This window comes from Haliaeetus leucocephalus, unplaced genomic scaffold, assembly GCF_000737465.1.
Source record: "Haliaeetus leucocephalus isolate CR32 unplaced genomic scaffold, Haliaeetus_leucocephalus-4.0 Scaffold13, whole genome shotgun sequence".
In the NCBI taxonomy this organism is placed as follows: Eukaryota; Metazoa; Chordata; class Aves; order Accipitriformes; family Accipitridae; genus Haliaeetus; species Haliaeetus leucocephalus.
Genome location: NW_010972449.1, coordinates 1,750,347 through 1,778,142, shown reverse-complemented (window position 1 = coordinate 1,778,142; position 27,796 = coordinate 1,750,347). Strand labels below are relative to the sequence as shown.

Below are 27,796 nucleotides of genomic sequence, written 5' to 3'. Positions count from 1 at the left end.
CAAAGGCTCTTACTCCGAACCGAGGAAGGGGGACCTGGCTCTGCCACCACATCAGTATCAGGGATGATTGCTATCGATGGCCAGGTAGGTGGGAAGGAAGCGGAGAATGCCAGGAATCTGGAGGTGACGCCGGCACGTGAACCGTCGGTGGCACTCCCTAACGACGCAGGCTGTCGGAGCTGCCTCCTGAGTCATAGCTCCTGCTCCTGCTGCGGCTGCTCCTGGGGCCTGAACTCCGGCTGCGGCTCCTGCCCTCGGCACTGCTGCTGCTCCAGCTTCGGCTCCGGCTCGTCCGGTAGCTGGAGTAGCTCCGGCTTCGGCTTGGGGAGCGGCTAAAGCTGCTGTACCAGGAGGAATAGCTGCTGGCGCTGCTGGAGGAGGAGGGACTGGGACGGTAGTAGGGGATGGGGCGTTTGCGGGCACTGTGGGGACAGAGAGACATGGGTTACTGCCAACTCAAGGATGGATTTACTGCCAAAATCTCCAAAAAGCACTGTTTATGCTGCACAACACTCCCCCAAAATGCGGCTGTGTTCGTGTAAAAGAAAAAAAGGAAGAGATCAGGTAGCTGACAGGCCTTGGGATTCAAACCACCCACCCCCGCAGCCCTGGGGAATGTCCCAAGCACTAAGTCTGAGGCTGGGCTCTGCTTGATGTTGTCCAAAGAGCCCTCAGTGTGAAGGTTAGAGTCAATAGTTGACTCTCTCTGCAGTGTGGGACATCTGCCACAGGAGAGAGGGTGAAACAAAAAGCCCATAGTGGGATGCTCCTGGCACCTGGCAGTTGAGTCCCTGTTCTGACTTCATCTGCCTTTTTTCTTCAGCTGTTGTAAATGAGACACCCCACCCCCCATCGTCCCTCTGCCTGTAGCTGGAAATTCCCAAGCTCTAGGAGGTGTGGAAGGGCCTGCTGATCAGGCTCAGGGAAACCGGTCTCCTGTTGGAGACACCTCGGCTGGCGAGGGCTGGGACCCAAGGACAGTCCATGTACCGTACCCCTGGGGAGTGCCAGCTGAGCCTGTCTCCAAACGATGGGACTGCATCCCCTTACCTCGTGATGCGTCGCGCTTCGAGGTGGCTGGGAGAGTCTCTCCTGCGCTTCCTCAGGGGTGAATAGGACCGCCGCCGCCGCTGCCGGTCACGCTCCTTGTGCGACTCCTTCTCACTGGAGCCATACTTGTGCTCTCGCTCACGGTCTCTGGGGAAGGCACAGATTGGAAACTGTCACTGCTGGGTTTTTGTGGGGCGGGTTTGGGACGTGGAGGCAATGACCCATGAAGGCATGGATGAGCGGAGGACACTCAGCTCCAAAAGGGACCACTCTAAGCAAAGTGCTCTGGTGGCATCAGCCCTGTGCACGCTCAGCTGGACAAAGAGACACTCATCTGGCTGGACAGATGGACACCCACTAATTGTGACTGGAGGTTTCAGCAGAGTCTCCTGCTGGCCCTGCGCTGCCAAACTAAGATGGCTTTCCGTGTACCTGTGCCTGTGGATGCACTCTGTATTTAGCTGTACTAAAATTGCTCTTGCTGGCCATGCTGCAGAAGCAGGAGAGAACCAGCCTGCCAGCAGGCCCCACGAGGGCCCCCCGTATCCCTGCAGGGCTGTGCAGCTCTGCACAGCTCACCAGAAGGAGTGCCGGTGTTGCTATGGTTTTGTCTTTTGTTAAATTCCCATACGCGTCAGCACAGGCCTTTCCATGGAGTGTGGCTGATTTCATACACCCTGCTCAATGACATCTGCAAAGTGACATGTTGCAGGTCAAGGGCCTGATCCTTGCACACAGGGAATGTTCTCCTACGCCAGTACAGGAATTGTCACAGCCTGCAAGAGTCAGACCCTGGGAATGTAACATTTTAAGGGTGAAAAATGTTCACAGCAGCAGAGGTGTTACCAGAAAAACCTGCCCAAAGGCATCTCTAGGGCTGAGCCGTGAGATGTATGCTTTCTATGGGGTGCAGAAGGTGTAGAGTTGCCTGGACTGTGTTTCCCTCTGCAAGGCTGTGTGAGTGCCAGCATGAGGGTACCTCGCATCTGCCCATGCAGCAGGGGCACTTCTGAGGGCCTGACAACTCTTTGGCAGAGCCACAACTCTGAAAAGCAGAGTCTTTCCCTACTGCAGTAAGATCCCCCTCTGACAAGGGCTGCAGCCCTGCTGCAGGGGCTGCTGGCTGGTGCAGGCTCCTCAGGTGATGAAAGCTGTGGGCAGACCCAAGCGGAGCCTAACGGTTTGCCCATCATTTACACCAGCACGATAGAGAGGGACGCTCCCTGAGTTTTCCTACAAGGCATCTCCCATTTGCATGAGGCCCTGGCAAACACCGCCAAGCAGCCATCTGTGCACTCTCAGCTGCATGGCATGTCCCCTGTGAGGGCTGAGAGTGGAGGAACAGCCACTTCACCTGCCATACGCTCTGAGTGTGAGATACCATGATGGTTCAAAGCCAGGGTTAAACCAGGTCTCCTTCCCAGCAACCTAGCCCCAAAAGTGCTTTGTGTGAACTTGCCCTGAATCAACGCAGGGCAGTCCTTGGCTATAGAAAATCCACTTTTCCCACAGAAAGTGAAAGGCTCATCTCTGGGCTCTTCCCTCTGCAACCAGCACCAGTTCTGGGGCAATAAATGAAATTTCCACTGGACTGAGGGCCAACAGAACATACTGCCATATGCCTTACTCCATGTCCCCCTGCTCCCTCACCACAGATCTGAGGACTAAAGTACCCAGTGAGGAAGCTGAGAGAGCAGTTTGGGGCTGGCAGGAGCCAGCAAGTGTGCTGGAGTCCAAACAAGTAATGGAGGCAGTGAGACAGCATGAGGCAGCAGATACATGAATAGACACCTGTACCTGCTAGGGCTGTAGCGGGAGTAACTGGGGCTCCGACGAGGCCTTGAACTCCTGCTCCCAGGACTTTTTTTGCAGGATTTGGAGGAATAGCTGGGGGAACTTGAAGAAGACCTGGGGATAGGCAAGAACCATAAAAGAGTTAAAGATACTGGAAGGTGAGGCTATTCCAGACTCCTCTGAATCTGGCTGGGAAGAGATGCCCCACATTTCAGTGTCTCGGCTCAGCTCTGTGCGGCCAGTTCACCCCAAGCCATGTGGGTCCTTAGGCACCCCCCAAACTCTTACACCTCCCCCTGAAAGGAGCCTGCCAGCCTGCAAGAGTTAGACATTGCCCAGGGTCACAGACAGCTGTTTTAGCTGGTCTTACCTCTTTTCTGAAGAGCAGGACCTGCTTCGGGAGTACCTGGGAGAGGCCTTGTGGTGTGAGGAGCGGGAGCGGCTGGAGCGACTGGAGCCAGGGGATGATCTGCCGGTGCTGGTGTACGACTCACTGCGGGAGCATGGCCTCAGCAGGGAGCTGTGGGTTGGGGATGGGAGGAAGTTTTGCTTCTCCTCCGAACAGCTGAGACACAAGGACAGGCACCCTCTGTGAACATATATTTGGACAGTCATTGAAGCTGTGGCTGAACTGGGACTGGTCCCTGCCTGAGGGGAGCACCACGCTCCAGCCAACAAATACTCCCATTCTCCCATTCCCCAGCTGGGGATAAAAAAAGACCTCCCGGCTCCCCAGGCTGCTGTTGCAGGAGACCCCGTGCGTGTGGGTCAGAGCCCAAGAGCTCACCCTCCAGGCTATGCCAGGGAAGGGCTGTGGAAGAGGTCTCTGGTGGCATGAGGGGCAGCTCTTCTGCCCCATGCCCAACACACCAGAGGCGTCTGGTTGGCTGAGCCTGCGTCAAGCCAGCGAGTGGTGCAGATCCTGGGGAGGGAGTGAGGTGAGACGTGCTAGAGCAAGGGAAAGCCAGAGCATGGCAGGGCAAGCGCCTGTGCTCCAGCCTGGCTGTGGAGCAGCATGAGCAGGCACTGAGAGGGTATGTCCTGTTGCCTTTGGACAGGGCTGCGTGAATTCCTCCAGTTCCAGAAGTGCCCTGGGTATGAACTGGGGTTAGAGCCCAGCAGCGAGGCAGCCTTCCAACAGCCAGGGCCAGCTGCAGTCCCAGCTCCACCCATGTGAAGGCAGAGTTATCCCACTGAGTCACATTGTGAAAAGTATATAGAGCCCTAAAATTTTACCCTCTGACTGAAAATTGAGGGCTTGTTCTTCCTAACACCAATTCCCCTGGCTCCCTCTCCTCTCCCATTCAGTGCTCCCCCCCCGAGACCACATCCTGGCTCTGACTTTCAGCCTTTAAGACCCAAGGGCCTGAGCTGGAAGAGCTCCCTAACACCACTGACCGAGCATAGCCTTGGGTACCAGCCACCGTGCTTCAGTGCCTTCATCCCTAACATCACCTGGCAAACCCCCAGGAATGGGAGGCGGTGACAGGCGAGGATCTGCTCCCCTCTCCTGATGATGACCTGTGGGACCAGATGGTGGTTTGATTCCTGCCCCCGACCCTGATGCCCCATGGCCCCAGCTCACAGAGCTGCTGCTGTGTTATGCTGCAGCCAGCGAGGTACTTGTCCCTTCCTGTGTCCCCCATCTGCAGGAGATGCTATCTTGTCACCCAGCACCAGTCCTGAATGAGCTAGGAAGGGGCAGGCTGGATTTGCCTCATTGGACAGGTGAAAGAACAGCCTGTAATGGTTTTGGTGGAGATGAACCCCACTTCCCTTCCCCTCAGTAAGCAGAGGGGAAGAGTTAGCACGGCAACCCCCGATGCACCTTTTAGATTTTGCCCAGAAGGGCCAGCGACTCTTTTCTTTGACATGGTCACGTCCAGCTGAGCAGGGATGTGTTCAAGACACAGCTCGACCCAGGGCCAAACCCTGCATTAGCCACATTAACACCAGAAGAGCCAGCACAGGCAATGCCAAGGGTGTGATGGCTGCGTTTTCATCTTCCTCCTCAGGCAACAGTATTGGTCATTGCTGGGTTCTGGACTCCAGACTGGCAAGACCGTGGGTCTGATTTATATCTAACTGCCTCCAGACCACAAAAACCTCCCTGCCAGCTCACCACTGCAACTGGCGAGCAGGCAGGAGATACAGAGCAACAACGTACCAGGTATTTGGCTGCCAGAAGCAGCTACTGGTAATCACTGACCTTCGGTCTTGTCCCTGGGCATCTGGAGACAGATTTTCCAAAGCTGTTCCCTTGGTCTGGGAAAAGCAACTGGTGAAGGAATTTCCTGAATCAGAGCTGTTATCGCTGTTGGCCAGTTTGGGCTTCCCGGACGAGAAGGCATGGCCAAAGCCATCATGGACTAGACTTCTTTTCTCCTGGCTGTCCTTTGACCTGGATGAGCTCGTTTGAGTGGAGGGAGGGGAGGAAGTATCGTTTCCTGAGTCATATTCATGATACTCTCCGTTCTGGCTGGCTAGGTTGCCAGGCGGGCTGTCTGTTTTGGTAAAGAGGTCAGCAGAAGACCCTGACTGAGAGATCTGAAAGCAAAAAAGCCATTTGGCATTGTTTGAACGGTTTTGGGGGTGGTGGTTTTTGGTTTTACTTTGCTTTTTTGTTTTTTAAATAAACCCAGAAATTTTACCATCATGATGCACTGAAACAAAAGGAAAGGAAAGAAACAAAGTAAGAAAGAAAGAAAGAAAGAAAAAAAGAAGAAAGAGGAGAAGAAAACAAAAGCACATATCCCTGAAAGAAATCCACAGTAAGAAGAAACTTCTTTTCCCCCTGCTATGATAACGGGAAGATTTAGAGATCATGCAAAGAGTATCAGCATGCAATTCATGTTAAACAAAAGAGTTCAACAAAGTAAACGGGCAACCAAAGAATTAAAATAACTAACTAAATAAAAAAGGTATAACAGAGGACAAAGCCCTTATTTAGCCTTAAAGAGGGGGAGGAAAAAAAAAAAAAAGAAACGGGTATATACACATAAAAACCCTACATAATCCTTGGAAAGAAAACAAAAATGAAACAAAATCTTAAATGAGTGAATTTTTTAAGCTTCCTTAATAAAGAGGCTGAATGAATGTCACTAAAATAAGCAAAGAAAAATCAAATCAAATCAAATTAAGGGCTTCTGTACAAAGTAAAAACTGGCAAATAAACAAGCTTATCACTTTGAAACTAAAAAAAAAAAAAGGAAAAAAGAAAAAAGGAAGGGGCAGGGGAAAAAAGAAAAATCCCTCTGGAAATAAAAAGTATACAGATACTTCTTTGTGTGCTTTTTTCCCCCTGAAGAAGATATAGCTAATGCGCTCGAGTGACCTCTAATAAATTCCCTGGTGTCTTGCGGATAGCATCCACTTACCCATCAAGAACTCCTCCTTTAGTAGGTAAGGTGTAAGAAAAAAGGAAGAGCGGGCAACATAAGTCCATCATTAGAGTCTCAAATTACATGAAAAAAACATAAACCCTCTCTTCAATCCACACTGCCAACTGTTCGCTCGCCTCCTCTATGCAAATGTCATGACTGCTTTTTGTCTGCTTGCTTGTCTCACTTATTATTCATTTTTGTTTCCTTCTGCTTTAAATTAGGCTGGTTAGCCCGTTCCTGGAGGCTGATTGCTTGTGCTGAAAAGTTGCAGCTTGCACTAAATCCCCTTGGGTTTCATGGAAGTGACAAAGGGAACTCAAGTGAGGGAAGTGGTAAAAAAATAAAGTCGAGGGGGAAAAATATCCCCCCCCCGTGCTGCACTGGAGACCTATGGGGAAGGGGACAACAGCCCTGCTCCTGCCAGCCTCTGCTTGGGGATTCAGCCATACCCTAGCCAGGTTTTGGTGGGTTGCTGAATGCAACGGGGTCAGCAAGGACCCCAAACCCACACAGGCTGCCCTGGGCAGGGCTGTTGCCTGGGACCCTGAGCATCACCAAGGGGATTTACATCGTTTGAGTATTTTATAGTTCAGTTTTAACTCCACCGGCCTTTACCTGAGCCAGTCCAGGAATGTACTGGCCCTGTGAGTGAGGCTATATTAGTGCTAACCTCTGCTCTTGCAATGGGGTGAGAATTAGGGCCAAATGTGGACCCAGAACATCTGCACTCTCATGTGGCCTCCTCCTCTTTCACTCAGATGCTCTGCTCTCCTCATTCCCACCCATAAGGTCTGGTCCTTAGAGTGTGGACACATAGTTCTGGTTCCCCCCACTCAGGATAGTCCTCCAACACGTTCCCAGCAAGCCATGCTTCCTCAAACACCTGCACATGTCCTCATGTCACGCTGTGGGGCACACAATGCCCTCCCTCTATGCCATGCTCTCCACACTGGGGACCTGGGCCATGCCTTTACAAATCTGCAGTATTCTGAGCCAAGAAAACCACATTGCAATGTTGGTAATATCTCAGGGAGCAGAGGAGACCTGGATCAGCTGTCACACAGTAGGGACAGGGCCAGTCCCTTTGGAGAGCTTAGCCCTGGACTGGCTGGCGCAGGGACCCAGCTCTTTCTCATCCACAGAGGGGCTACAGACCCAGTCTTTGTCACTTTTTACATGGAGCTCCTTCATCCCGTCAGATGGTGCCTTCACATCCACCCTTCTGCCTGTGGCATCTGATCTGTGTCCCTGGGGGGGGGGGGAACCTAGTTCAAGAGGTGCTAACTGGGACAGCCGACTCAGATGCATGTGCTGAACCAGCAGCGACTGAAACCAGACTAGATCTGCCAACGCACAGAGCAGCTCTCAGGACACAGTCCATGGAAGGATGACTGCCCACAACATCCTCATGCTCTGAAAACACCTGGAGTTGGAGGATCTCCAAGTACTTCCTATGTTGCCAGAGAGGGAGGCATTACTGCTTCTTGGATAAGGGACAGAGGGACAGGAATTAGTTCATCCCAGCAAATCCATACTGGAGCTGGGGACTCCCCCACTCCCACACTAACTTCTAAGCCATACTCAGTCCTAACTTAGAGGCATCAGGAGCCCCAGCAGCAGACATGGGAAATTAAGTGATCTTTCTTCACTAGCTAACTTGCACCTTCAACATAGAAGCCCTGCACAGAGCAGAAACGTCTCCCAAATATTCCCAACTAGGAATGGGTGGAGACACACATTGCAAGTCCTCATTTCAGCATCTGGTACTGCTCCTTGCTACTTCTCAGCTCTAGCACTTTCCTACCAGTCCTTGTTTGCTCCAGTAGAAATTGGAATGTCAAAGGAGCATAAAAGAGCCAGCTATCCAGCTCTGTTTTTCACCAATTCTTTGTGAAACCCCGATGCCACATCCAGAATCCCGAGAGAGCTGGCCCCCTTGCTATGAACCACTGCGCTCTCCCCAGCCACATCCCAGAAGATACAGGATTGTGCTTTCAAAAATGGCACCAGGTACTTTTTTTAAAAGGTGGGTTATGGTTTGCATTAGATCTGAACCCTAACCACGAGACAACCAGCTTTAGACCACCTTTCCTTTACAGACATAAACCACCATGTGAGGTACTCCCTGGCTACAAAGGTAAGAAAGGCCTGGAGCAGGCACAGGGCTGCTCTGAGGGACAGTGACCCCAGCATTGCACACGCAAACACTTTGCTTCTGTTTCCTCCCAGTCTAAACCAGAAGGCCTTTATTTCTGCCAAGAAATACAGCAGTTTCTTGGCATTTCTAAAAGAGCTTTTAAGACTGCCACTGGGACCTGGGGTGCATGCTTTTGCTTTGCCTTCAGTGAAGTCTACCTTCAAAGTAGCAACTGTTGTTAGCACATCACAAAATCTGTCAAATGACCTGGAGATCAACAAGCTCCTCTGTAGCTCAACATCTGTGGTAGCAGCACTCTGGGAAGAGGCAACATCTGGATATCAGTGAAATATGGAGCCCATAGTCCTTGTGAGGGCTGGAGGGTCTGGCTGGGCTGTGCTGGGGGGGAACACAGCAGCTTCCCAGTCCCACCACCTCAGGGCACCAGGCTATAGCCAGTAGCTTCCTTCAAGCTCCAGGAGAGATTTCTGTCCTGTGGCAAGAGCCAAGACAAGTCTCAAGGTGCTCGACTTGCCTGTCTGCTTGGACAAATCCCTCATCTGATGACCTTGGCTTTGCTTCTGGTCCCATTCTACTGCTTCTGAAGGGCACGCCCGCCACACAAGATGGAAATGAGCACCACATCTGAAAACACTGTGCAGAGCTCAATTGAATTCTAATGGCTTTTTATTTTTCTAGGATGTCTTAAAAGAGTCTGCTCTTTCATGAATCTAATTTTCTCTATGTGAACACTTGGATTTTTTTCCCCTCTCTAATAAGTAATTAAATAATCTTGGTGAACTTTGCTTCCTCCAGCATTCAGCAGGGGACCTACTGCTGCCCTCAAGGGAACCCAAGATATCTATGTATTGGATTTTTTTGTTTCAAATCATTATTTAATCAAGATGAAGGGGGATTAGAAATGAGGCCCTCAGTCATACTCCAGACTGTAATTTTAAGTGTGATCCTAGACCAAGAGACAGTGCAGTCTGATAGGTTACAAAAATACAATCACTACTCGTCTTCCAATTAAAGTGAACAAGTCCATTTACTGTGCTGCAAACAGCCCTGAGGCGAGAGATGGCTATACATTTTCTCAGCCATAAGGGGACTGAGACCCATCAACAAGCAGCATGGCACAGCCTCACTTACAGTGATATAAATTTCTTTCTTGGGTCTTTTTTCTCTTGTTTGGCAACTCGCTTCCAAGTGGAGTTAATTTCCTTTTCAGAGGTGCATAATGTCTCCCTTTGTCTCTTTTTCTGTGCATTGTAATAATGAAAGGAATAAAAAACTTGCGTCAATGACCCCAGCGAGCCTTGCTCTCAGCAAGGGCCCAGCAGACATCTGCTGATGAGCCGCCGGCGCAGGGAGCAGCACCTGCTGAGAGGGGCTACTCAGGGGAAAGAGGCTCTGTGCCTGCTCTGGGGTACCTCCATCTTCCAGAGCAGGGGACTGGGGGGAGGCCTTCACCCAGGGGAAATGGGCTCACCTCTGCTGGCAGTTTGCCCCAGCTGGAAAGCCAACCTCTTATTAAGGGAGTACAAAATATAGCAGTGCTATAGGAATACAATATAATCCCCTTTTGCACAATTATGAATCCCTGACTCAAGGAATATTGAGTGGAAAATACTTTGGTTTGTTGTTTGGGGTTTTTTTTTTTTGCTAGATGGAGACTTCAGGGTGAGGCTTTCTCTACCACAAGGGCTAAGCTAAGTCCAGGAACATGGAGGCAATGACACAACTGCCCCTGCAAGGTCAGAGCTTGGGTTATTTGGGGCTGGACAGCAACACTGCTGAACAGCCTGGCTCACAGATCCATTGCTGGGGGTAAATTCCAGAGAATGCCAGGCAAAAGTTTGTTCCTTTGCAAAGAATTTTTCAGCCTGCTGGGGTACAGCCAGTATGGCGTGATGCAGGCCAGGCTGGCACTACTTTGGAACAAGGGTTTGCCTTCCACCACCTCCTTTGGTACCTGGTGTACAGCACAGCCCTTCAATGGCTGCAGGCATCCCTCCTTCACCCCAGGCTGCTGGCCTCCCTGTGGTCCCAGCACTGAGCTGCGAATTTACCAGGCAATACCCAGAGGGTAACCTCAGTCTCCTGGCTGGGAGGGGAGAAAAGGAAAAGCAAAACCAGAACAACTTTCATATTTATGGAAGGCTTTGCCTTTCTGCTCTTCAAGGGCCCTGTTTGTTGTCAGAAACATGCTGCCTAACAGTTAAAAGAATAGGTTTTCCTACATAAACCAAAACCCAGGCTAGAAAACAGAGAGCAACAGCAAGCCAATATGCAGGTCTGCTATAAAGTTTCCTGAGCTCTCCTGCACACACTGTCCCAGCCCCTGCACAGCATTTCACCACTTCTACCTTTCTGCAGACACATGAGCACAAAGACAAACAGCATCATTTGGAACAACTGTACCCCACTGAGCCTCACTGAAAATCTGGCTCAAGCCTGTGTTAATTTGTGACATCGTAAATGAGTGTCAGTGGAAGAAAAGGAGCTGGCAAGGAAAGCGTATGCAGCGTGTAGTTATCTTCATCAGGTACAACAAAGGCAATTAGATTTGTACCCTGCAGGTATTTATATTGCATTGCTCAACTGAAAGCACAGTGGCATGTAATACATCTGTGTCAGTATGGAATAAAGTGTCTGCAGCAGGTTAGGGGTATTCTGTTCAAAAATAGATGCTGCATATTACCCACAGTTTCTCTGCATGCTGAGGCACAGACCCACAATCCTGTTCTCAGTAGGTGGCTATTGCAGCTGCATGGGATTAAAGTGCGAGCGAGAGGGAGAAGCTTAGAAATTCACTGCCAAAAAGAAAAGTAGCAGGGAATTTTGGGGTGTTTCTGTACGTGTGCGTGCATCAACTTATGCATAAAGGCAAGAGGGAAAGAAGGAGCAAGGTAGATGCACGGGCAGGGCATTATTTTGTATGCTTTATCCCTCATAAATTACAGGTAGACCTAGTTCGAAATTGTGGCTGTTCCAGTAGAAAGGAAGGAAAACAATCCAGGGAGGGGGGATGGCAGAATTTACCACAAAATGCTTCAAATTTTCAGAAGAAAAAGAATATAGAATAAAAATTGGCTTAAAAAGCAAGATCTTTGATTTGGAAGTGCTATAGCATTACCTGATGGGAGTTTGTGTATTGTCTCTCTGGGTCTTTTCTGCGCATTGGGATCCTCCCTGGACAATCCCTTTCCTTTGGAGATATGACAATGCATCTCCTCAGGTAAGGATGGTTTGGCTTGGAAGCCCAGGCCAGAGGGAAGGGTAGGGAGTGTGGCACACCAACCCCCACAGAGGACAGAAACATAGCATTTTTGAATCCCAATTCTGGAATTTTCCACAAAATCTTTTCTTTTCCAGTAATTTATTTTTGACATGTGATCAACATTTTCTGCAAGAGCAAGTTTTCATTTCATAACACATCCAGGCTGCTCTCAAAGTAGATTCTGACAGAACTAAGTTTATTTATAGAGCAACCATTTAACTCACAAAAAGGAGAGGCATCAAAGAGTTGCGTATAGTCATTAATAAATGGGACTAAAAGTTCCCATTCCATTTTTCTCTTGCCAGTTTTGAGTACATGATATTTAATGACCTTATTCAGAAAAATTTCAGGGGCAGCACTTAACCAGGGGCTTCAATTTAAACAAGTGCTTAAATGTGCTCTTGAATGATGCCCCAAGAGAGCATACTTCTTTTTGGGAACAAAAGGACACTAGTGGGTTGCTTAGTAAAAGCACTGATGCCTTTTTGTCATTGAAATATTTGCCTGTGTTATTAACCCTTACTAGAAAGAATGCAGCAGGGGCCTGATGACTTTTACTTTGCATCCATCCCTTGCATCTGTAACTATAAAGCTCTGATTTTCCCTGCCCCGCAGCTTGTGTGCTCATTTACTCCAAGTGATTCAAGTGGAAAGGGGAGTGGAGCATGCTTGAGTTTAGCTCATTTTAAAGGTTTTACAATTTTAAATTAGAGTTTACTCTTGCTCAGGGAACAGAACAGCTGGCAGTCGGCCTCACAGGACTCAGGGAGCCTGGCTACAGAGAGAGGAAACCTAGTACCAATTAAAAACCAGGCTTAGACTTGAAAACATTTATGTAAAATATGCAGCTTGAATCAAAAAAACCCTGGTGACATGATGCAGTCTTTGGCTGGTTGTTTTTTGGGAGGAGCTCTTGACTCATTCCTGCCTTCAAAGTTGACAGAGGGCAACACCCCAGGCTCATGGCAATAAAAGCTTTGTACCTTGTTATTCTTTCTTTGCATGTGCGCACACACACGCATCTAAGTGTGGTGTGCAGGTTCTGCTATTCGCTCTACCTTATATGGGTTTATAAGCAATGACTTGTATGTGCACTACACACTCAGCAGATGTATATAGCGAGAGCAAATATGCATATCTATAATGTTGAGAGACAGCTTGTGCCTGTCTGTACCCACGTATAATCTCTGTGTATTTTGATGGGAATGCTGTCTGTGCGGGTGAGCGGATAAAGTCTCTCCTCTTGCTGGCACTATCTGTCTCATATCTGATGTAGCTAATGTGTATGGCTGAGCTATTTCCAATGATGTCTGGGCCTAAAGGAGAAAATCAGTTCCCCATTATATACCACTTTGGGGCTTGGAGGACTCTGTACTCAAGACACCTCTAACATTACACATCCACACACGAGTACCAGATTCTGCACTACGTTGAGTCCTATGTAGCAATTCATCTCTCCAGAATGCCTATCAGATACTAACACCACAATCAAAGAGTATCACACCTCTGCTTTGCAGCTACCAGGAACAAAGGGGAAACATGCCATGGAAAAGGAAGACTTCATATCGATCTGTATCTAATATGTCTCTTCATCTCTTGCTCCCCCAATTCTAAGGCATGTATTATATCATCTCTTTCCATGTATATGGAAAAACATCCCAAGGCACTGAGCCTGATTTTACCCTCGGCTGCACATGCAGTTCCCATTAGCATCAATGAGAGCTGCTCATAAGTTCTGAATTTGGCCCCTGGGCTTGTCAGTCCAGAGCAACAGTGATCGTAGAAGGATCCTGATAGTCAGAAAACATCCCCTGCCAATAATCACCAACTCATTAAATGTAAATGTTTCTTTTATATATATTTGATTCCCTTTCTTCCCCTGAAGGACTAAACTTTTGGACATGAAGACCAGTGAATTAAGTTCACATCCAGCTGAGCAAAGACTGCATAACAAATACTTCCCTGTAAAATATCATTGCTGGAGGCCACTTTTTTTTGTTAAATGTCCTCAATTCATTATTCATAGGCTAGAGCCTTTGCAAATTTTTCCCCTCTCCAGCCCAACCCTCGGTGCGAAAGTGCTGAAGGAAGGAATGACTTGAAATACATTGGAGAACAGCACCATTAATAAATAATACAGTTTTAACCAACTTTGTCTAACATTGCTATAATTGAGTTATAAAAATTTCATATCAGATTTCTTGCCCAGATTCCTGTGGCTAGTTCAAGCAAAGCAGCACAGTGTGTAATACTTACTACTTCCTTAGGAGACAGGAAGCTGTAGAGCGGGAGGGTTTGGTTGGCTTTTTGGCTGGCCTGAACCTCTGCAGAGGAGCTTCGCTTTGCCGCGATCCTTGAATGGTGCCGGGAGTGTCTTCGCCGTGTTTTACGCCCTTCCTCCCGAGACCTGGCTCTGTGCCTCCAGAAGACATGAACAGTCAAACCGTTATTCCTCGGTATTGCAGTAGTGCCCATTACCAGCTCCATACAAACCCTCAGCAGCTCTGTGCTAGGCCATTGCGTGTGGGAGAAGGTCTTCCACATGACTGCTCTGTGGAGTCGTGGTGGAGAGAAAAGGGCTGTTTTTCTTTTCTACTTTTTTAAAAAGATTTTGCATCCAGGCTTTGGACCCTAACCTCAAATTTCAGCTCCAGTTCATGATTTTATGGTGGCTCAAGGCAAACCATGCTTTCACACACATGTGAATGTCCCTATTGTAATACACTTCCAAGAGAAGACACACTCTGCTCTTGCATGAACACCCCTCCAATTACTGACTGCATTCCTCCCCCCACTGATCACTGGGTTTTCATAAGAAAATTCCCAGTAGTTAGGAGGAATGAAGTGGGAGCATGGGGGTGGTGTGTTCAAGTGCTTTCAGAAAACGTGAAACATGAACTCACAATGTGTATAAACTATGCAACTTGCTATTGCAGTGATGCCGGGTCTAGCACCAGCATCCACTTAGCTGGCCCCAGGATGCATCTGTCATCCACAGGACAGAGATTTTAATCAGGTCAAACACAGTGGCTATAGATTGCCACGGGCAAATATATTTCCATTGCTAAGACCATGTTTAAGAGTTTCCTGGGACATCAGCAGTACAGAGCCCTTGGGCTGAGGAAGGGAGACTAAGCTGGAATCAGCTGTCATGGGCTGATCATCGGCCGTGGGGATTAGAAGAGACTGTCAGACTGAAAAGCTGCAGCCACTGCTCCTTGAGGCAAAACCCTTCCACAGTCAACACCACAAGAAGCTCAACCCCCAGTATGTGGCATAGCTGCTACCAGAATGGGATGTGGTTCTGCACAGAGTTTGTGGGTCACACAGGCTATTGCAATCACATCTGTGAGCCCACCGGGAAGCGTTGCAGGACACTCAGCTCAGGGATCGGTGACGTTACCTGCTTCGGCAGCTGGGGGAATGGGAGTCGGAGCTCTCTGAGCGAGAGTGGCAGTGGCGGTGGCGATGGCGATGAGATTTCCGGGTGCGCCCACGAGAGCTTTAAGAAACAGAGAGGAAAACCACAGTTAGACTAGCAGACTGGGGGGATGCAAGAGCCAGCAGCTGGAGGCTGAAGTCAGTAACATTCAAATCAGAAAGGAGATCTGCGTTTTAAACCAAAGGGATTGGTGTATGAAACATCATGCAGGACACCGAGGCATGAGAAATTCTCCATCCCCTCGTAGCTACACTGACATTTAAGGCAAGCCATCTTACCGAGATCTATGCTAGCATTTTAACTACAAGCTATTAGGTTGGCTCTGTAGCCTGCTGGGGGAAGATCTATGGACTAGCATGCAGGAGTGCAGCAGACAGCACCAATCCTTCCTGCTTTCAAGACTTTAAAGAGCTATGTGCTTGCCTGCTCATCTGGTTGCCCTTCATCCTGCAGCCTACCCTAAGACAGCCAGGAAACAGCCTGGGACCTTCCCACTGCTAAGCCCCATTTGGGGGAGCGCCGTCCCTCTGGGCAAGCCATCGCAAAACTCCAACCCTCACATTTCTTGCTCCAACCCTCTCTGTAGTGCAGGCTCCCTGTTAAGGAGCAGATGCAGAAGGACGGGCTCCAAATAATACAGTACACTTGGTTAACAGCCAACCTTCCCCACGCTAGGTGGGAGGGTCTAGCCAGTCCTGTGGGCAGCTCTTATGGTTGCTATATAAACATAAAGCACAGCTTCCCTAACTGCAGCCTGCCCTATGCATGGTTCCTGCTTGAGGGGCAGGACCATTTTACCTGGCTTCCTGTAGGTGTCCAGCCACTGCTGCTCCCTTTTCTGACTGGGCCACAGGACAGTTACCAGCAAACCGTGCATAGGGACCCAGGTTCAGTGCCCTGCTGCGCTTTCCTTTGCTCCATTCAGGCTGTTACTGATGGACTCCCTGGCTCTATTACTGAAGGGCTGCTGTTGCCTATGCCAACAGCTGAAGTCCTGCATGCAGAGAGCAGGGCGATGTGGGTGGCAGGCTACCTGTCACCTTCTGTGCCCGTTCCCTCTCATCGTTCCCCACCACGGCAGTTATTTTAGATCTGGTAGCGTAACCATCTGCTCAGGCTGGCATCACTGTGCCAGCAGGCAAAGCTAACGACGGGTTAGCTGGTGGGAACAGTCTGGTTTCATGGCCACACTGTACTAGTCACTGACAGCACTAATATGGCTTGCTTGGACAGCATTTAGCAATTTGCTCAGCAAAAAAAACCCCTCAGCAAATCAATTGCTTGAGAACAGCATCTCCTTTAAGACAAAAGGGCAACCTCCAGGGCAATTGCTTGAACTCTGCCTGGCTTTTTTCTCTGATGCTTTTCACGCCCTATGATTACATTTTTAAAAACTTCACATTTGGGGATCCTCGTTCCTTATTTCCATACAGCTGAAATCAGCAACACTGAACATCTCTCCCTCACATGGTGGATTTGTGTGAAAATCCCCATGTTTGCTCTTCACTCTCTGCATCAGTCCCTCCAGTTTAAGAGTTTTCCCTTTCTGCAGGAGGAAAAACTGGTCCTGTGTGATTTAGATAACCAGTTGCTTGACACAAAGATAAGCCAAAGCAGCGTGATTATACAAAAATCCTGATCCGAGATGGCTCATGGGATCTATCTGATCCACACCCAGGAGCAATAAGAAGGTTTGCAGAAACTGGGAGTGGCTCAGCTCTGATTTGTGAGCTGAAAGATGAGGGCTAAAATGCCTTGGCTGGTTTATCACCAAAGAGCAATTCTAGCAGCTCTTGTTCCCCTAGGTCAGTGCATATCTGCAGGGCATCTGATCTTTGTTTTAAACATCACCGTTAGGCTATTGCATACTGGCCAGTGCTGTGCTGGGTTGGGGAGGTGCCTGCTTTTACTGATAACCTAGGAAGCCTCCATTTTACCACTGAGATTTCTAGGTGCACAGCAGCCCAGTTTGAGGGGGGTGGGAAAAAAAAAAAAAAGTGGCTGTGCTACTGAACATGCAGAAATTGCAGAGAAAAGGAGGTGGCCTTTCTGTATGCAATAGAGATGGCCTGTGCAGGCAGTGCAACATGTTCTGCACCTCATGGATTCCCAATCTCTTCAGTCCCAGTGTGTACTGGGGTGACACTGGTGGTGTTGGGCTGTTGTGCCTCTGTCACCTTTCTGCCTAAGGACTAGAAGTTCTGTTGGGAAGAATTAAAGGGCAGGTCCTACTATACACCAACCCAACCAGCAGATTTCCATCTCCTAGTTCAGCTTCTGTCTCTAGTAGAGTATCTCAAGTACCAGCGAAGCCAACCAGGGGTTTGGTGCCCAGGGTTCAGCCCCAGAACTGTTTCCTTGCTCTGAAAGCAGGTGAGAAGCCGCAAGCTGCAACTCCCAGGAGAAGCCAGTGAAGGACGCGAAAAACAGAGAAGGCTTACAGGCCTTCCTTCCAGCCCTGAGAAACCACATTTTATACCATACCCCTTGATTGTGTCCCCCATAGGATAAGGATTGTGCTCTGCTAACACTCCATGGCAGAAGGGAACTTGAACCCCAGATTTTTACAACCTCCATCACCTCCAAACAATCCCTTCTCTTCCCTAGTCCCCATTGCCTTCTGCTCCCATTTGGATATTTGGTTGTACTGTATGTCATGAGTAGCCCCTACCGTAACCTCCAAAAGCAGCAAACAAGGAGGAGCTAAGGCCCTTCCCAGTAAGAGTGTGCCAGCCTGCCCTTTGGGCAGTGGAGGCTGTGGGGCACCACGCTCTGCAGATTTGAGTTCATCCTCTCATGCTGACCTCATCAGAAAAGCTGGAGTCTCTGCTCAGGACTGGATGAACAAGACACTGTACATCCTTGTGAGATTCAAAGAATGTACTGAATGAGGTAGCACAAAAGAGAGGGAGAGGAAGGATCTCCAGCCTCTACAAACCCTTTTCCATTTCATCAAAACCAGAATTGCTGGCTTTAGCTGCAAAATGATCCTGAGAATTGCTTAGGGCTGTGCAGCCAGCATTAGCTCCAGGGAACCCACCACATCAAGCACTTCCTAGCCCCACAGCTCTGCGCAGGGAACTCCATGAATCGCTACTTACTGTTTTTTGTGTTTTCTTTCTTCCTTTCTCTTACTTTTGGGGCTTGAAGAACTAAATAAGAAATGGCTAATTAATTTGGAGATTTCTGTTCCGATAAAAAGCTGCACAATCACATGTCAATGTTACAGCTAGATTGCCCAAGAGCGTGCAATAAGAATGAAAGTGATTAAATGGTTCTGCCGCAGCACAGGGGGTCTGAATGCCTGCTGACAAATCTGGCTCGTGGGCTTGGCCAAAAAGGATCCTCAAAGGGATCAGCCATCCTGGCGATTTTGCATTTTCCCTTAGAGAAGATGAATACTTCTTGATACTGTACACACATGTACTGGAATCTGGAGAGTTCTTCCAGTACACACCTGGAAAGCCACTGAATCTGAATGTTTCAAAGAGGGGCACTGCTGTGGGATGCCATACTGTTTGCAAATGAAACTATAAGAGAAATGAAGACTCAATATGCAGGATGGATGCAACATGGATGAGGTTGCCAGGGGCTAGGTTATACTAAGAGGTCTTTGTCAGTTATGTGCTTGATTGCACAGGTCGGGCTGGAGACCTGATTCCAGGGGAGTCTGAGGAACACATAAGGCTGAATAGGGAGAGGGTAGCCCCAGACCCACAGGGAATGCGGGGAGCCAAGGGGATTCCACAAGGAGATAGAGAAGAAAAGTGTCTTCTGCCCCCACCCAGTGAACATCAACCTTGTGAGATCTTGAAGAGACCACTGAACTAATTTCTAAAGGACCACTCACACTTTCTCAACTCTTACCTGTGTCTTCTTTTCTTTGAAGATAGCCTGCAAGACACAAATATGTACATTGAATACAGGGTCTCACAAAACTGGAAATTTGAATCAGAGACAATGTGTTTAGGCCGAGCGTTAACCTGAGCATCGTGAGACCACCTCATGTTGGGCAGTATGGCCCTGGCTGTCCTTTAGCCAGCTGGCAAGGGGGCAGCTGAGAAATGCTGGTGTGGTAGAAGTGACTAGCACACTCTACAAATGACTGAGAATATGATCTTCAGGATAACAATTCTATAGAGATCAGATACATGCCATCCCTGGTGGGTCCCTTTTCTCTGCTACTGCCTCCAGACTCTTGCACTGCACTTAGTTTGAGGGTGCAGACGTGAGTCCATTCCCTGGTTTTCTGTATGAAGGACCAAGTAGCAGTCAAAGGAAAAATCCTTTCTGTATAACTCCAGAGCAGCCTCAGAGCCAAACCAGCATCATGCCTCTGTCTTGCCTCCTGGAGCATCTCTGGGATGACACAGGAGCCACTGTGCTGGTGGTCCTCATAGAAAACCCTGGGAGCATGGAGGACACTCTTCCTTGCAGTGAGGCCTGGCCCCAGTACACCGCACAGCCTGCTGTGTCTCATCTCGGCTTGGAGCACATCATTCTGCAGAAGATGCAGACTGAAGTCCTGCCTAGAGGGGCCATGAGATTGCCTGTGGCAAGCTCACTTAGGATCTGTAGTTGAAGTGCTACCAGGTGTCTGGAAACAACCTCCATTGGTCACTAATGCTTAATGGTTTATCCTTTGGGGATACTTTTGGGGACCAGCTACAGCTTATCCTTGGCTTACAGAGGCATAAATGGGTACTAACGGTTCAAAGCCAAGGAGCATCAGACCCAGGACTTCTGTCAGGAGATGACATGCATAAAAGACCATAAGAATCTCTCCTTGGGAAGAAAGTATTTTAAAGGAGTTTCTATATCCTTGTCTCTCCTCCCTCCTCCCTCCCTTTTCTTTAAGATTCAACATCAGCTTTTCACCGTTATCCATTTTTGGTAGCTTCTCTCTTTGGTTCAATATATTATAAATACATGAACTTTCCAAGGGAGATGCATCCACTGTTCTCTTCAAATATTGGTTTAACGGTTGAGAGAAAACAGTGAAATATTTGCAATTTTAAAATTTAATCGTGCTCTCTGAATTAAACATGGGCTTCAGAAGGGGAACGTGGAGGCAGTCACCCAGAGCTGGGAGGGAAGACTGAGATGTGGATGTGGGGAGCTGGGTATGACCCTTTTCCTGGTCCAAACGCTGACACTTTCTGCAGGCTGGGGAGAAGGGAAAGGGACCAGTGCAAGCCCCGAGCATCGATCCTGTTGGCATCCCAGAGGATGGGAGCCACGTGAAATGGGACAGCAAGGACAGCAGGCAGACCTCGTGGTGATTTGGCTCATCTGTCTCTCTTCCCCCACACCCCGACAGCTCCTGTTTATCTGTTTGCACTGGGAGCGCACCCCATTTCATGCCCTCCTCGCCCAGAGGGACACGGGCTCTGCCCCTCCTCAGCTGTCCGGCTTTCACCTCCCAGTGGGGCTCTGCCCTCTGGGCAGCCATTATGAAGAGTCAGGAGTTTGACGCCTGTTTTTGCCTCCTGGCACTGGGCTCGACCAGCTGCCCGACGGCAGTAACGCCTTCCACCCCTTGTCCAAACCTTCCCCAACAGCCGCTGCCAGCGAGGAATTCAATTTTCAAGGGGGAAAAAAAAAAATATATACCTGTTTCTTTTTCGCTTCTTGGAGCTTTTCTTCTTCTTCTTCTTCACAGGCGAGGGGCTGTAGGAGGGAGACCTGAGGAGGCAGAGGGGCATTAGGGACCGCAGGGCTCCCCACAGACCTCCCCAGACACCCCAACCCTTACCCTGTCACCAGTGGCATCCCCACGGGGTGGAGAGGGGCCAGGGGCTGCCGGAGCCCCCTCAGGATGGGCTGTGGGGCAAGCCCCAGCCCAGCATCTGCTGCCCTGAGGGGAGGGTGAGAAAATGGCGGCGCCTCCCTGGGCCTGTAGAAACCCCCAGCCCCTCGCACCTCCCCGCAGGGTATCCAGCCGCCATTTTACACCCGCTTTCTTCCCTCACACACGGCTGAGGACTGCCTGTTCCCTCCCACCCTCACCTCCTTCGCTTCTTGCGGCTGGATTTCTTCTTCTTCTTCTTCCCCCGGGCTGGCAGTGGCGCACGCTCCCCATCGCACGAGGGGCTGAGGAGGGGGAAAAAACCCAACAAACAAAAATTGAAAGTAATAAAAATAAAACCTGAATCAGCTCACATGGGACTGCTCTCTCTCCTCCCCACCTCAGGGACATCTGGGGCAGAGACATCAGTTTTCACAGTGGACCTGGGGTGCAGGCAAGTGCCTAATTACCCTCTAACGAATAATTTAGTCACAGTTTAAATGAAGTGTCTCCTCCGCGGGTCTAATGGAGATATAATGAGACAGCTACTGTACACCACAGCGATGCCGGCTGATTATTTAAAACATGTTTGCTGAGGTTAACAACTCCGTAACAGATTTATAGGTTTTGTTGCTCTTTGTAAATATGCTTTAAATAATTAATTGGCATTTAATTTGCATACAATAATTATTGCAACTATAATAAAAGACTTGACATATGTTAAATAGCAATTGATTAGAAATATATATTTCTTGAGATGCTATGGTAATTTAATGAGATATGCATCTCTTATACAGTTGTTAAACCTTGAAAAAAAAAAATCCTCCTGTAAATTAATTTCTTCTTTAAACGTATGATGCCAAATCACATTACATTTCAATGAAAAGCAAATACCATGGTTAAATTAATTCAGAGCACTGGGCTGAAAATATGACAGATTATCCGTGGCTACTCATTAACCAAAGCAAATTCTTATGAAGACAGTGGCAGCCTGGGGATCCCCAGGTTAATCCCCTGGATCAGGGGGATCAAATCAACCTGTGGATCCCCTAATTGATCCCCAAATGGATCCATGGATGAAGTTTATGGGGGGCACAACCAGCTTCCCAGGGGTCCTGCAAAATCAGTGTTGGAAATGAGAGTGCTGCATTTGTGCCTCAGTTTCCCCACTTCTCACCCCACTGGCAGGAGGAGCTGCTAGCAGGGAATGTGCAAAGGCAGCCCCGTGTTTGGAAAATGCTGTGGGATCTTCACTGCAGAAACCAGCTGAAAATGGAGCAGTTTCTGCAGAAAGAACAAATGTTATCATTATTAAGAGTCCTAACACACAGCAAATGTCACAGCATATTGACTGTGTAACAGGGGCTGTAACAGGGGGATGTGGCGGGGAGACTCAGGCTCCACTGCCCCCTGACACTTACTCACCCGGGGCTTGAATTATTACCAAAATTACACTATCAAAAAAAGCCAATTGCTTAGTACTTTTAATACACTTTTTCACCCTCTTTCTCCTCCCAAGGATTTCACCAACCAGTAGAAGCACTGTTAGGAGATATGGCACACCTTGGACTTAGTGGGTCTTTTGTCTGCATTAAGGTAGGAAAAACGTGTTTTCCAAGACAGCTCATTGTCGCTAAGCTCAGACATCTGCCCAAAGACACCTTAAGGGTCCGTGCCAGAGCAGGGACCTGAACACCCATCTCTGCCCCTCAGTTATCAGGATGCTCAAACCCAGCTCCCATGCGCCTTCCCCTAACACAGATTTGGGCTCCCCACAGCAAAAAGGTCTGGGTGCATCTCAGCTCCCCCTCGCCCAGGGCCACGGCCGAGGGAAAGCAGGGAGAAACCTCTGACTGTACTGTGCGGCCACAGGCGGTTTCTGTAGAGCCCTTCTCCCTCTCCCAAGACAAAGCCTTTTGTCTTTGATGTGGAAGCTTTTACCCTGTGCTGATCTGACTTTAATTGTTTCTCCACGATTGTAATCAAAGTCTAATTAAAAGTACGCTTTAGATTATTGTTCCGCTTAGCCTGAAATCTGAAGATACGAAATGTGCTTTCTTGCTCTTTCTTTCCAGTATCTTTAACCGAATGGAGAGGCTTTAATCCCAGAGAGAGTTTAGCAGTCAGGGCTCAGAGACCCTCCCCGCTTCATTTGCGACATTCAATTCATTTTTCCCCTCTCAGGTTGTCAGGGGCTAACAATGAACTGATACTGAAGCTGTGTCTTAATGAAACCAATGCTGCTGGTCTGATGTAGGCTTGGGGAGAGGGGAATCGCTGAGGGTGATGCTCAGCCAGGGGTACCCTGCAGACCTGGTAGCGCACGGGGATGCTGGCAGGTTGCCTGTCTTCCAGCCGGGGCTACTTGCAAGGAGGCTGTAAGAGCAAGATGCGGAGTGGAAGCGAACTGCAGGTTTGCAGGTTTCTCCCTGCAGACACGCATGGGGATTTCATACAATTGCATACATTTGCTGTACACTCACACAGTCATTTAAGCCATCCCCAGCTCTCACAGACCCCCAGAGGAGCCGGGTAAACAGTCACAGACACCTCCTCTGCCATCCCCCTGCTTCGAGGTGACCCCGCTCACAGCCCTGGCTCCTACCTGTGTGACCTGCGGTGAGCATGGTCTCGTCTCTCCTTCCCTTTTGCACAGCCATTGGTGGTGGAGCTCTCCTTGACTGCACGACCACTCAGCTTTTCGGAACGTCTGTCCTCCGCAGGGTACGACAGGCAGCTGAGTGTCCCGCTACAGGAGTGAGAAGAGAGAAAGAGAGCAATAAAGGACTGTCCATTCAGCTGGGCTTGTTGGCTGAAGGTTTCCCATATACTGGGGAATCCCCTTTCCTTTCCACAGGTAGGACCCGTGCTGCTGTCAAGGAGAGCTGCAGGTTGCTCTCAGGCCTCCTGAGCCCATGGTGCTCAGCACCATGGTGGGAAATAGTCCTACAAGGCTCCGGAAAGCCCTCATTTCCAAGCCAAGCTGCGCCCCAGCATGGGCACGCTGTGCTCAGCTTTCAGGCAGAGATGCCAGGAGCATCGTGCAGCCAAGGAGCAGCTGAACAGCCCCATACTGCAGGGACAGCACAGGGTCCGGATCCAATGCAACAGAAAGAGGCAATGGTAGCTAATCAGACCAGCACCCCTAGACATCTTCCTCTGTGTTATGGGTTTTAGCTTACCAGCTCTGCAGAGGTAGCACTGGTGTTGCACTCTGATAGGAAAAAAAAAAAAGCTTTTGCATTTCAAATGCCATTCTCCAAACCTGCTATTGCATTACTAATATCTTGCCACACATCCTCATCCTATCACCCTTGCCAGCACTCAAGTGGAAGCAAACTTTTAGCAGCTAGGGAAAAGTCCTCTTCCCATCTCCTGCAAATAGGGTGCTGGGCCAGTAAACACACCTGGTCCTGCTGAAAGCCCAAACTGGAGAACCTGGGACAGCCCAGCAGAGCTAAAGGGAACCACATGGGCCAGGCAGGTGCCTGCAAGAGTCCTGGGGAGACCATGAGAGTTGGCTAGGAGCAGAGCCAGAGCAGGGAAAGCCTGGGGTGAGAGGTCTCCAAGAAACGTGAGGCTGGGACAGGGTGAGTTGAAATAGAGAAAAGAAGCCAAATGGAGAAAACAAACCCAAATGAGCCTGAGCTCAGACACTTGGGAGGAAAGTAAATAGGCTTCCAGGCCCTGCAGATGTTTATTTCAAAGAACTGAAAGATTAATGGAAAGCCATAAACCATACCCAGCAGGGGCACCGAGAACACTATGGTTTCGATGTCTTCCAGAATATCATTCAAATAAATAAAGCAAGCATCGGCATGTCCAAGCCCAACCTGGCTGCGGGGTGGTACCAGTGGTGGGTTGGGCTCCGGTGGCAGTGAAAGTGTCCCCATTTCTTCCCATTATCATTTTGAAGCCAATGTCAGGAACAGGTTGTGGGTGTTGCTTTGGAGTTTAGCCATCCCCAGGTCAGCTCTGCAAGGATCCACTGCTGTGTCTGCCACCTGACCTACCTCCTCCCTTCGGAAAACAGCACGCCAAAGCCCCCGGGCCATGTGGACCCCACCGGAGCAGGGAGAGATTGGGATGTCCCCCTGCCAGCCCCGCAAACACAGTGGCTCAGGGATACTGGGAGAGTGTTTTGGCTGCAGAGACCATCACAGCCATCACACGTAGGCTGTGGGAATAGGAACAAGGGCTGGGGCCAGGTGCATGCTGCACATCTGGGGAGTTAAATGGGGGGGCAAGAGGGTGGTTAAAGAGCGATGCGATGCTAAAATGGCACATTAGCCCTGTTAGGCATGGCCAGAGGTTTGCATGCCCCAGGGAACATCCCGCTGCCTGCCCCAGCCATGAGCAACACTGTTTGGGGCTGGAGTTGGCACAGGAGCACCTGCAGAAGAAGGGTCACCCTTCTCTTTTCACCTGTGTTTTCTCTCTCAACAAATTCCCACTTTCTCTAATAGCTGACTCCTTCTTGGAGGCCGATTTGTAATGCCTGAGCATTTAAGGATGCGCATCAGCCAAATACAAGCAACAGGGATCAGTGTGGGGAAGCTGGGTGAAATATTTCTGGCCCAGGACATGCAGGACGTGATGGTCCCTCTGGCTTGAAAAATCTATTACTCTGCTTGTAATAAATCCCCCAGTCACTTCCCAACATCTATGTTATTTTTAACCATCTGGGAAGCTACATGGTTAATTGCTTTCTTTGTGTGAGCTAATTAGCTCGTGGCCTTTCCGGAACCCCTTTTAAGAACAGTCTTCTGAGGCTCAATCATTAGGATCCATTAAAAATGTCCCCAAATTAATGACCTGTGCAAAGTCTGGGCTGGACCAGCTCCAGCAGTGGAGGCGGGAGGGTTCTTCCCCGGACTGGCGGCATGCTGGGGCACCACTACCTTGCAGGAGGGACCCGGCCACGGCCGGTGATGTCCCCGTCACCCCAGCCTCCGCTCCCACTAATGGGATTTTCAGGTCCTGGGGTTAAAACATATTGGCCTTGAGGCAACCAAAAAATACTGTCCTGAAACGCGCTAGGAACCCTTTCTCCTGGGCTTGGAAGTAATTATTGATGGAAATAATTATTCTCCAATTCCATCAAAGGCTGGCTTCAATTCAACCAAATGGTCTCCTCTGATGAATGCTGAGAGTCACTAATGCTCTAAACTGGCTGGTAATCCCCTTGTGTTAAGTTCCATAGACATTGATTGAATATATATATAAACCCATTTTTTTTGTTGTTGTCTTTCCTGTCTTTCATGACTGATATAAAAGTGCTTGCAGTTTGGAGTGAACAGTTACTGTGGCCTCAATGAAGAGGATTATCACACCTTCCCCTGCCGGTCCCCACCTGCAGCAGAAAGGAGAAAGCCTCTGTGGGTGCTTTGCTGGAGCCCACAGAGACATGTGCTGGAGCAGGCAGGAGGAAGAGGAGGCAGGAAGGATGCCCAGGGTTTGCCCTGCTGGGGGGCAACAGTGCTCCACCATTGGAGCGAGGACCACAGCCTCTCTGCCCAACGTATGGGTTGCATGTCTGTCCCTGAGGATGCACTTCTGGCCATGGGCAGCCGGGCCAGGACAAGGCAGCTGCCCACCTGTCCTGCCTGCCCTCCAAGTTTCTCCATTTCCATTAGACAATTCGATTGCTTGCACTTATTTTTCTTTTTTCTTTCTTTTTCCCATGCAGAAATCCAGCCTATCCATCAGACCTGTCCAAAAGCAGCATCCCTACTCCTAATGGGGAGACCTCACACGGCAGGGCACCCGCCGGGCTGCCTGCAGCCAGCTCAGAGCAAAACATGCCCTGTGCAACCTCCCACCATGGATGGCTCACCTTGTCCCTTCCCTTCATAGCAGTCTCCAGTCCAGGAGGGGTTTTTTGGGCTCATGGCAATTTTTGCCAGCTTTTCAGTGGCTGGAAGGGAAGCAGCAGGCACGCAGGGCTCTCGCCTCTCCCACCAGCCCAAGCCTTTCACTGCTTTTTACAACCCAGCCAGCTCACCTCCGCATTTTGGTATCAGATTTGGGCTCTCCCATATTTTCCTTCCCTAACAGAATGTGTTGACAGCAGAGGGAAATGATCTATAGCTACCCTAATAGAAATGTTGCAGAAAATGTCACTGGTGGGAAAGAACCCAAATATTCCTAATTTAAAGGGGGGTGAAACCACTATAAAACACTATGGCCATTTGGAAGAGAATGGGGCAGGTGATGGCAGCCTGCCCTGAGGTGTGTGTGTGGGGGCCCTGTTTATTTCTGCAAAGCTTGAACCGCTTCCCACCAGCCTTTCCCAAACGCACATCATGTTTCTGAATCCCACTGGGCTCCCTGCTGCCGGCAGCGCCCCGCGGAGCCCCATTGCCAGATGCCACCCCATCCTTCCTCCCTTCCCGGGGGGGCTGGCACGTCACCTCCAGTTTGTAGTGGTTCCAAGGAGGCCGGTTAACCACGCTGCGGCCCCTGCACGCCGCAACAGCTCCCTTTGGGACTGGACATCACTGTTTGCTGGGGAAAGGTAGAAAGTCACTGACAGGATCGGCGGGAGGCTTTTGCACTGGTTGTCATACCGGAGCCAGAGGTGGCCGTGCACATGGGTGGCAGGATAAGGCCACTTCTCTGCAGAGGCCAAGGAAAATGCAAGACCTTGCAAACTCCCATGTTTGCAAGACACGGGAGATGTGCTGGGCTCAGCAAAGACCCCTCATGGAAGTTGTTAAAGACATGCTGTGGCGTCCAGAGCTGTGGGTGAGCCCCACGGGTGAGTCGTGGGGGCTTGAACCAGCCCATCCATGGGGAAATATCCCCCCTCCCCATTAGCTCCCACAGGATTGCACTGCCCTTCCTGCCCACAGATGGATCCTGGCAGCCTTCACAGAGGACGAGGCAAAAGCACAAGGTATTCGCTGCCTCAGGGAGC

General features: G+C 49.6%; 1 protein-coding gene across 1 annotated transcript in view; it reads right to left on the bottom strand.

The window, feature by feature from the left end:
• Positions 1–157: 157 nt before the first annotated feature.
• The window catches only part of SRRM4 (serine/arginine repetitive matrix 4), a 44,827-nt gene continuing 17,188 nt past the window's right edge, over positions 158–27,796 (bottom strand). Inside the window, exons 2-12 of the mRNA XM_010574419.1 lie at positions 23,483–23,626; positions 21,099–21,182; positions 20,703–20,774; positions 18,957–18,983; positions 15,051–15,149; positions 13,904–14,066; positions 5,054–5,391; positions 3,215–3,433; positions 2,848–2,958; positions 1,051–1,197; positions 158–422 (exon numbers count right to left, since the gene is read on the bottom strand). Coding sequence (XP_010572721.1) covers positions 158–422; positions 1,051–1,197; positions 2,848–2,958; positions 3,215–3,433; positions 5,054–5,391; positions 13,904–14,066; positions 15,051–15,149; positions 18,957–18,983; positions 20,703–20,774; positions 21,099–21,182; positions 23,483–23,626 — 1,669 coding nt within the window. The remainder of the gene's footprint in view (positions 423–1,050; positions 1,198–2,847; positions 2,959–3,214; positions 3,434–5,053; positions 5,392–13,903; positions 14,067–15,050; positions 15,150–18,956; positions 18,984–20,702; positions 20,775–21,098; positions 21,183–23,482; positions 23,627–27,796) is intronic.